Source organism: Trifolium pratense, linkage group LG7, assembly GCF_020283565.1.
Source record: "Trifolium pratense cultivar HEN17-A07 linkage group LG7, ARS_RC_1.1, whole genome shotgun sequence".
Taxonomy (NCBI): Eukaryota; Viridiplantae; Streptophyta; class Magnoliopsida; order Fabales; family Fabaceae; genus Trifolium; species Trifolium pratense.
In genome coordinates, this window is record NC_060065.1 from 44,681,129 (window position 1) to 44,692,567 (window position 11,439).

An 11,439-nucleotide genomic window follows, 5' to 3' on the forward strand; every position below is an offset into this window, starting at 1 on the left:
CTTTCTTTATATCTCCCTATTATTTTTATCCAATTAATAAAAAAAGTTATCTCAAAATTATATAAAAAAGTTGTTCAAATAACAAATGTGTAGTTTGATGGTGTCTTATCTATTGTCTTTCTACTAAGTATCCCAAAAATTCTACTAGAGTTTATTGACATTAAATTACTAATGTATGAAGTTATGGAAGTGTGTTTAGATTACTATTCATGTTCTAGAATTTCACTTATTTTTTTCTCCTAATAAAGCTATCATATTTCTAGGCATGTTTTAATCAATTTATTGAGTTATGTTCGGAGTACTCCTTTTCTTATTTTTTTTCCCACTTATTGTATAAGTTTAACAATAGAATGCGAGACAGTTGAGGGAACACGGAAGGCAAGAGTCTATTTCACAAGATAAAAAAATTAGCTTATAGCTTATGTCTTATAGTTAAAAACATGTTTGGTAATAATCTTTTTAAAAAGAGCCATCAACCATAAGCTATAAGCTATTAGCTAGCTTATCAGTCATCCGTTAATTTTGCCAAACACAGCCTAAGAGAGAATGGTGATGAAATTTTCCGGCTATGTTTTGAGTTTGCTTTTAGAACATCTTCAATAGTAATACCACTTTGAGTTTCATACATTACTAACAAATGGTCTCTATAATGCTTATGCAAGTCACAATGGTACAAAAATAAGCAACTCATACTTCTATTTTTTTATAAAAGTTATTTAAATTGACCCATCATATTAAATAAGGCAACATGTACCAAAAAAAAAGTCAAATTTTAGGAAAAAACTAACAAAAAAATAAAATGACCAAAGATTAGAGACATATTAAATATGTTTAGGAGAAAACTTAGGTAAAATACCATCCATTCTTTTTGTCTGTTTTCCACTTAAAATTGACACATAAACAATTTTTTCATGTCAGTTTTTAATAAATTAACACTAAAAATGGAAACATAGGATGCGTGGTAAAAAAATTGTTGATGTGTCAAATTTTAAGTCTTATACAATATATATTTAAATATTTACATAATTATTTACTTTATTTTTTTTGACACTTACATAATTATTTACTTAAAAAATATTTTATTCTTCTTCATAGTCATTTTTTTAAGAAAATTATTGTAATATATAACTCCTCCAAAATTCGTCCGTGCATCGCACGGGTAGAAGAACTAGTTACTCAAAAAGAACAAACGAGTGACAATTACATATCTAAAGTTAAGTACTACCCAAAAAGGACAATCAGTACTATCCCAAAAAACATCATTAATACTATCCAAAAAAGACATAGTTGGTTATCCATAGAATGAACACTATACTCTAACATGCATTACTTAAGAGGAAACACGAATTGTATCGGTCTCCTCTCCTCTGTTTCCATCATCAAAGAGCATTAATTGTCGGAGTATCCGACACGTTTCGGTTATATTTTTTTAAAAAAATAAAATTAATTGCTGATACTTCTTCGATACGCGTATCGAAAGTATCGGACGAGTATCGTATACGTATCAGACATGATACTTTGTCATTTTTAGAGTATCGGGACTTCATTATGACTTTTGTCTTAGGGTGTGATTGTTTCGGATATTAAAATTATAATCCAAGAAATATTATTCTCGGGAACATTATTACCATATTATTCCTATCAACGGTAAATAAATAAATAAATTTTCCTCGAAAGATGTTATACGTTTCTGTATCATAGTCTTTTTTACAGAATACTCCTATTACAAGAGCATGAATACATATATGTTTTAACTTTTAAGAGCTTACACATATTTTAAGAGAAAATGTACCTATTTACTTTAACATTATTTGTAATATATAAACACAATATCAGTTATTTTAACATGATTTCCTCTTCAAAATAAATTGTTCCCTTAAAAATAACTAGATCCAATAAAAGTGGATTGAGTTTTGAATAATTTGATGTATGTGTCTGATCATAACAAAGATACACAACAAAAAATGACATGATCATATCTGTTATTTCAACGTTATTTCACAAGGATTGTAGTGAAGACTAGCATTTATTTTACAAACAACCAAACTCTACTATATACAGGTATGACTTTTCTTCCAAAGAACCAGAATTTTTTGACAATAATCTCAATGGACTGTTATATCTTGAATTGCATCCTAGGTTGATGGCGACAAATCGACATCAATAACATCTTGGTTCATTTTACTCTGAAGAAAAGCACTAGCTGGAAGAACAAATTGCACTTTACACTGAATCTACTGCTTGAACTTGTTGCCGAGCCAGGTACTTTTCCCTTCTTTCTTTCTATAAACATTTGGAGACAATTTAGGACTTAAAAGTGATCAAACATAATATATTTAAACTGAAAACATTGAAATGAACAAATTACATACTAAACATTTAACTTACCCATTCATCGATGACAAGACCTTCAGCAGCAACTCGAGGACCTGTCTCCGCGGGAGGCTTCTTCCGAGCTTCAACTGCAGCATCAGCTTCAGCCAACTGTCTTTTCAGTTTTTCCAAAGCCTAAAAACACCACATATCCAATTATTAGAATCAAACGTCTAGAACTTTATTAAGACAATTTGCAGAAAATTTGACTTACGGGACTTGGCCGTTCTGGATCTAAAAACACAACCCCCAAGACTCGTTCCACTGTAACTAGATCCTTTTGTTCATCAAACTTCAGGACAGAAGGCCAAAGATAAAAAAAAAAAAAATAGTTAACCATTAATTAATTGCGCACCACGAAAGTATTGTCAACTGTCAAGAGATGACTAAATAAAACAAGTGATAATGAACATAACAAAAGTTGACACAACAAGAAATATTCTGCAGACAATTATTTATGGAAACAACAATTCTTATACAGAATTTGGAGTTCTGTTTTCTTGGCATATATGATAATATGAATGCCATTAACAATACCAGGATTTGAAATGCACTGGCTAGACTGTACTTTTTGTTTATTCAGTTGAAGTCATCATGATTAAACTACGTCAAAAAATCACAAGGAAAATTGAAACATAGACTTGCTTCAGGCATAAACAAGAAACTGAATAACCGACATTATTCTCAACCCTTGCCATGGGGCAATTAAAAATATTGATAATGATAAAATTAGGTGATAATTGGGCAATTAATCCAATACAATATCACAATAGTCCATGGAACAATCTCGTAACAGACAAAAAGAAGCAGGCTGGTACTACCATGCAACCCATAGAATCCTAGCCACCACTTATAAGAAGCAGGCTGGTAATCGTATAACCATGCAACCCCAAGTTTTGCATCAATTGTAGCTGCCGTAAAGAAAAACAATCCATGCTTTACACATGGCCTCAAGGGAGAGTACATAATCTGAGTTTTTGGCCACTAGGCAATCCAGATTCGATGTCACAATATGAATTTACTGGTTTTTAGCAGCTATTGCACAATTTTCTTTTTTATACAATATGGTTAACATATTAGCCAACAGAATAAACAGAAAGCACAAATGAGCCGATGCTATCCCTCTCCGTCTCTCATGCAAACAATATATACCAGAAGTACCAGACATACCAGCTCAGGGACATAGTCCACCCCTTCTTTCACTTTGAGACTCATGATTTTGAACTTGACCTTGTTCTTCTGGTCCGACAACTTTTCATTGTTTTCAGGTTGTTCCACAAATTTAAACACTGAACGCCGCATTTGAAAAGGGATATATTAATATAATGCAAAGAAGAAGAAAACACTAACAAAATAGATAATGAACAAAATTTATAAAAATCAGTTTAATGAAAAAACTACCAGTTGCAATCACACTTTCTCCAGGAGCAAGAATTCCACCAGGGGGCCGCATGTAACAACTCTTTGGTGCCGTAGTTTGAAACTGAAACAACAAAAGCAAAGTTATTAAAGAAGTCATCAAGGAAAGTGCAAGCAATTAAGCATACACAAGGACCATGACAATGAGTGTATTCATTTTACATCAAACTCTCACATCAAAACATACACTATTAAAAGAGAACTGCACTGTTAAATTAACATGACAAGACAAACCCCCAACGACGTTTCTTCTTTAGGAATAAATATGAAATGTAATAATGAATAAGCACTCAATTCAATCCATAAATTATCGCTCCCTCACCAACTTAGTCCATAAATTATATTAAAATAATAAATAAACTCTTAATTATATGAAATCTCCCACTTTAGCCCTTATATTTGAAGAGCTCCACCCAAAACTTTAAGACATTATGTATATGGGTCCCCTCTCTTATATATCTAACATTTTGTCCATTCATAGTTAATGTGTGACTTAACCATTCAAACTAGAAAGATGCTACAAACTTGCAAGACAAATTTTCATATACTTTAGGGAGAAAAATGACGGATTTCATATACTACAGAGACTACTTTAATATTGTAAAAAAAAAGGACTAATTTAATATTATTAATGATTTACTTCATATATACCGTCAATCTAAAGATATTTTATAGTGTCAATTAATCATAACCGCCATATCATTAAAAAACTTGACTTTTATTATAGTAAAACCATACACATGATTGGTTGTGATGTGCTGATAGTGTAAAACATTTTACACCGACAATGCATGAAAATCAGTAAACAGTTATTAAATTAGATAGAAGGTGATACTTTGATGACTAAAGTGGTTACATGGGATAAACAAACAAATCCCTCTATATTTATATTACGGACCAGGATCACCTGCAGTTGAGACTACCCCACATCCTCATGTGCTAGTGTGCTACTATGTCTATGTTCATTCTTCTTAAAACTAAAGTAACAAAATAAGAGACACATGAATCCACATAAACCAATACCTTAAAAGCAACACGAGACTTGCTAGTGTTTTTTAATCGAACAGCACTTCTAACCTGCTTACCCGGTTCATCTACAAAACCAAAAAAGATTAGTATTAAACTATTAATTAATCATTAACCATTAAATTAACAAACATAACACACACACTCAAATATTTTACTAGTATTAAGATATGTGCTCATCCAAATTTTCTTCTTTTAAATAGTAATAATAAAAATTATTGTTTCTAAAACTAGGAACTTTCACAAAAAAATTATCATTCACACACGTGACAGTTATTAATAATTTTAAAAAATCAAACTTTTTTTTTTCAAATACTAAAGTGAAACTAAAAAGTCCACAAATCCTAGCTCAACAGCAGAAATGTCGAAATTGCTAGGCCGGACCTCAGGACCGGGGTTCGAGTCCTGGTCACTCCACTTTGTGCGTGTGAGTTTCCAATGGCTTTAATGTGAATTCTGTGCACTTCAGTTCACTCAAAAAAAAAAATCAACAAATTGAGAAAAAGGAAAAATCAGAAGGAAAAGAAAAACAGAGTAATGCAGAAAAATGGTTACATGGAAAGTAAAGGTGATTGGAAGGATCAAGACGGAGTCTACGTCGAGGAGGTAGCAACAACGACCTTGCTACAGACGACACCGTTTTGGAGGTTTTTTGAGCGTTTCCTTCGGTTTGATTCTGTGCGTTTCCTGAAGAACTCCAAAAGGGACAGAGACGGAAGAGATTCGCGTCGGAGTTTGGTTTATTGTTGCCGGCGGCGATGGCCATGGGATCACCGGAAAATGATGGAGTTAGGGCACGGAGAAGTTGAAATCGTAATTGAATGTAAGAATGAAACGCAGCGTTTTATGGTTTTGATTTTGATTTGATTGTTTGAGTGTATTAAGAGAGGAGAAGAGAAATGAGAATGCAGTTAGTGTGGTTGTTTGTGTGTTTTAACAACGACTTTTGTGAGAACGTTTTTCATCCAGGTAGCGTTTTATTTAATGCGCACGCTCCTTCTCATTTATTATAAAATAATATAAAAGGAATAATATAAAATTGTGATAAATTTGAAAATTTTAAATACATTTGAAAATTGTAAGTTCATATTATTAAAAAAAACATGTTTGGTAAACCTTTTTTTTTAAAAAAATTATAGTTTATTTTACTAGTTTATAGCTTATTTTTCAAAATGTTATTTCAATTAGATTATAGCTTATCATTTTTTTCTTCTAATTTTACCCGCAACATCTTACTTGAAAAAAAATTAATATTAATTAAAAATATTTTTTTATGTCATTTCATACTTATAAGCTAGTTCAACCTCTTGTAAAAAAAAAAATAGTTCAACCGCTAATTTTACTGAACACTACAAATTCAATCAGGTTACAAGTAGCTTATTCTTTATAAGTTCATCAGCTATCCGTTATGTTTTTATCAAATTGAGCCTTGGTATAGTTAGGGGGCTCTAGAGGGTGTTCGGGAGGAGCACTGCGGTCGGACAGAGTACCAAGCTTTTAGTGATACCAAAATTATTATTTTTTAGTGTGTGTGCGCATATATATATATATATATATATATATATATATATATATATATATATATATATGTTAAAATAAAAAAAAAATTGAATAATTAATATAATATTTTTTGAATAATCATAAACTATAAAAAGAAAAGGCTTACACTAACATACAATAAAGGCTTAATTGCATATTTGGTTCATTATGTTTATTTTAGGTTTCAATTTGATCCCTTATGTTTAAAAAGTTTCAAGTTGGTCATTTTCGTCAAATTTTTGTTTAAATTGTCGACATGTCTAATGAATTTGCGTACGTGGACCACTTACGAGAGTACTATGTGAAAGTTATAGAAGAAATTAACTCAAAATCTTTATATATATATATATATATATATATATATATATATATATATATATATATATATATATATATATATATATATATATATAATTTATAAAGTCTCCAAGTAACTCTGATTTAACTCTAATTTTAACTCTAATAATTCATATTAAAATGATAAAAAAATTCCTCAGCAAAATTCGAACCATGACCTTTTAGTTACACTTCTTATTAAGTTTATCACTAAGTCATATAAAGTACTTTGATATATTTTGTAACCAACATATAATTAATATGTGTTAAATGCACAATTTTTCTTATCCTATATATTTATTGTCTTATATCACCTGCCATGTTTTTCTTTCTTTTTAGATACAAATCGCATTTTTTTTTCTTTTTATCTACAAATCCAATTTTATGTATGTAATCCAAATTCAAATGGCCCCATTTTATTTGTTATTTCTCCCACTTTTATATCAAATGAATGTATTTGTTTGCAATAAGTCATTTCACATTGGTAACGATTTAACACTTTTATTGATTTTATTTTAGGGCGCAGTCATGTTGCCAAAAATATTTTCATCGGATTTCTGTGGCAATGTAAATCATATGCTACACTAACTGATCCAAACGAAAATCAATTTGATGTTTTCGTTGAAAAAATTAATGGCATTATATATTTAACACATGGATGGTCTGCATTGCGTGATTTTTATAATATCCAGTTTGATGCTTGGGTAATTTTGTTATACACTGGATGAGTTAATTTGGACTTTTTTTTTTTTTTTAGATAAATTAAGAGCGTCTAGATATCAAGTTATAAGTGGGAGTTAATTTGGACTGATTTTGAAGGACAAATTTGATTGTGTTATTCATCCTCCTAAGTTCACTCCTTCCATAAAATTTAATTTGGATAAATTTAATGTTCCACCATATTTTCCTGATCATCTGCCAGAATCAACTTAACTTTTAACTTTTTCTCACAATGACTCCAATTTTGCATTAAAATTTAAAAAGAAATTGACTGATATGATCTGAAAATCGGATTTTTGGTGATTTTTTTAATTAATATTTTTATGGGTCAACTGGTTCGTTTTTTACTCTTCGCTGTCTCTTTACAAAATTATATGTTTTTATTCTACTTTCATCATGATTTAGAATTCAACTTTATAATTCAAATGTCTATATAACTTTATTTATAGTTTTTCAAATGCTCTTTTTTTTTACATGGTTCAAATAAAAATTTCAAATTATAATTTTATATTTGTAGGTCGTTATGTGTTAAAGGTTAATGTTGATCCTTTCACAAATATCGGCTAAGAAATATCTTCTAATTTTATGATTCTACGATTCTTTATTTAGAAACTAAATAGTGATCATACTTTCAATTTGTTGGTTATTTAATTTTGACACTTTAATGTGTATTAAATTTTCTACTATAGTTCTACCTTACTGGAAAATTGTGAACAACACTACGTAAAATAATATATACTGAGAGTCACTCTCAAATGAACATGTAGGAACAAAATATAGTGTTTGGAACACTTAGTTATTGCATTTTTGGGGTAACACCATTATGAATGTATGTATGGGAAAAAATATTATAATAATACTATGCTATTTATATATTGAAAATAATATTATTTTTCACATTTAAGTCGAGAAAGATTTAAATTTAAGTGATTGTGTTAAATGTTTGTTTGTAAATTCTAAATTTACTAATTTGAATTTTATATATACGACGTAATAAAAAACCCGTGCATCGCACGGGTCAAAGTTTAGTTTAACAAAAAGTTAGAAAAAATTAACTCAAAATTTAATGAAAATGATCAACTTATGTTGAGATCAATAACATAAGGGACCAACTTGAAATTTTTTAAACATAAGGGACCAAATTGAAACCTAAAATAAACATAAGAGACCAAATATGCAATTAAGCCTATAATAAAAGGAGGATAGATTGCCCACATATGACATGCGTATTTAATTATAAAAAATAATAATTAATATATTAAAATTATTTGCAACAAAAAATACAATGAGGATGATGCTCAAAGATTAATAGGTGGTGGTTGCAGCTAGTATGAGATGTTACTAACACACATTGTGATTATCCTATTGTAGTTTTGGAATCGTGTGAATTAAATAAGGGTATATTAGGAATAGTAGTATTAATTAGTTTAAAAGTAGTTAATTTTTGCTTATAATTGTGACCAAAATTTGAAGTGTTTTTTTTGCTTATATTTGTGTGCGGAGGGAGTATATGACTTAAAAAAACGGGGCATCAAGTTCATAATTCGAGCAGGGCACCCAAAGTCTCAAGGACGGTCCTGGATATAGTGGTAAAAAAGCAAAACGCATCCATTGCGATCAATTAAAGCACAAAATTATGTAGTTAGGATAATGTATAGTACCATAGATTGGACGATTTCTCATGTTTGACTGCGTGAATGTGAGTTTTCATTGATTGTAGTGAAATATACTCAATCTATAACACTTTATAAGCAAAAATGCACTTTCTAAGTTCATTATAATGAACTTAGAAAGTGCATTTTTGCTTATAAAGTGTTACAGAAGAGCAGTAGTTAGGTTTTATGATTGAGCTCTCCACAAGTGTCTTTAGAGTTATTCTAATGAGTTTAACAATATTATAATGAGTGAGAAACCAATGATAAACCGTAAGTTCAAATGATGTTTGAAGCAGCTTATTTAAAAATAGTACTTCATCCGTCTCAATTTGATTGACACAGTTGACTATTTCATGCATGCTGATGCATAATTTTGACAATTAATATTTTTAAAGATACTCATCGAGACGAATCAAACAACATCTTATATGCTAATATTTATTTTTGTTTATTAGTAAAAAAATAAGGTCAAAGCAACATGTGTGAATAGTGCACAATAGTCAACTGTGTCAATCAAATTGGGACGGAGAGAGTATAAATTAGTAAAAGTTAGTTAACTTGAGTTCAAACTTAGTTAACTTTATAATTTTAAAGTTTGGCAATGAGAAAAATAAAGCCACACTAATATTTATTTTCACCAATAATTAAACTTTGATTCTTAGGAACGATTCAGGAAAATTCATGAATCACTTTAGCTCAATATTTTGGTTAATTGAATTGGTGAATGAATGATATAAAACAAACACCTGCTGTCAATGAAAAATTATAAATGCAGCATTAGATCACTATTCAATTATGTTTTGGCTTAATATTTATTTAATTTAATAAAATACTTATCTTTTTTGTACCATTTTTGCTTCTGTCAAGTACATAATTGTGCTGTGTGACTGTGAGTGAAGCTATTGTTTTTTTTATCATTTTCATAAATTATTGATTATCAAATGGTATTTAATAAAATATCTTCAATATAGCGTCTACAAGGAAACAATTATTTTTTTCTTGAAAATTCATATAATTATTTATGATATAATTTGTTGTAGATAAGGTGGAAAATGAATTAAGGGGTGAAGTTGGGATTGATTGAATGAAGTGTAAGGGCATTTAATGATGGGGAGATTGTTAGGTGTGGGGAAGCATTAAACAAATGTGGGCTAGGTTTGTTGGTGTAGGTTTATTGTTCGTTGAGAAATTGATTATGGGAATTATTATGACATTCCTTAAATCACAGTACAATTTACAAGAAGAGTACAATTTACAAGAAGGATTTCTTCGATGGACTTTCACTCTCTTTCACCCTTTTTGTCTCCGGTTAGAGCCGGAAATGAATCAAGTTGAGTCAAACATGTTTTGAGCTCGACTCGATAAAAATTGGTTATTCGATTCGTAATTTGCTTCGAGTTCGACGTGAATTCTTTTTTGGTTTGAGTTCGGCTCGTTTAAAGTTAATGAGCAGTTCGATTCGGCTCGTTAGGTTTAGTTCATTTTAATCTCGAAACTCAATTCAAATTCAGCTCATTTAATTAACGAACTTAATTTTTAACTCAAGTTCGACTCATTTGATTTATGAACTAAGTTCAACGAATCAATTGTCGAATCGAATCTCAAATTGTGTTCGAGTTGGTTCAATTTATTATCGAATCGAATCTCGAACTTTGTATGAGAAATTAAAATTAAGAACTAATATGCATATTATATGAAAAATGAACATATTTTGTTCACCATATATAAAATAGGCACAGAACTTATATGATGTAATAAAATAAGGCAAAGAAAAGTACAAAAGCAATTCAAGTTTGGTAAGACAGTTGCTACCTTATATGGTGTTTCTTCTACTTTCTCTATTCCTTTCATTGTGCTCAGAACAAACCATTCAGGTTTGGTAGTCTCATCTCATCTCATAACATTATTATTCTAAAATAGATAAGCTTCATGATTCTAAAATATGTTGATTTGAAGTTGTTATAAGATTTGAAATTTTTATTTAATATTTTCAGCTTTTTCAAGAATTTTATTTTCACTTATTACCATGTTTTTTTATTAAAATAAATTTTACAAAAACTACATATGGTGAAGAATCTGTTTTATAGACTTCCCCCACCCCAATGTTAGTACATTTTCTCATAAAAATATCTCATTTTAATGATCGCATGTTTTCTCTTCCGACCCCGTGTTTCTTTTATATCTCTTGCATTTCTAATTTTGCCCTTGCAAAAAAAATCAGTTTCTAGAAACCGAATTTTTCTGCAAGGCAAAATTGGAATATTTAGAGTATAAAAAAATCAAGAGGTCGAAAGAGAAAACATCTAATGATTGAGCACATGGGCCATAACAAAATATGAGCCCAATAATCGGTCTCAACCCTAATTCTTCA

General features: G+C 29.8%; 1 protein-coding gene across 1 annotated transcript; it reads right to left on the minus strand.

The window, feature by feature from the left end:
* Positions 1–1,891: 1,891 nt before the first annotated feature.
* On the minus strand, positions 1,892–5,820 carry LOC123895236 (vesicle-associated protein 4-1). Its single transcript, XM_045945471.1, has 7 exons — positions 5,374–5,820; positions 4,816–4,886; positions 3,775–3,856; positions 3,544–3,662; positions 2,588–2,665; positions 2,389–2,508; positions 1,892–2,283 (listed from the first exon to the last, which is right to left on the minus strand). The coding sequence occupies exons 1-7, from the start codon at positions 5,582–5,584 to the stop codon at positions 2,224–2,226; spliced, it is 741 nt and encodes a 246-aa protein (XP_045801427.1). The 5' UTR covers positions 5,585–5,820; the 3' UTR covers positions 1,892–2,223.
* Positions 5,821–11,439: the final 5,619 nt, after the last annotated feature.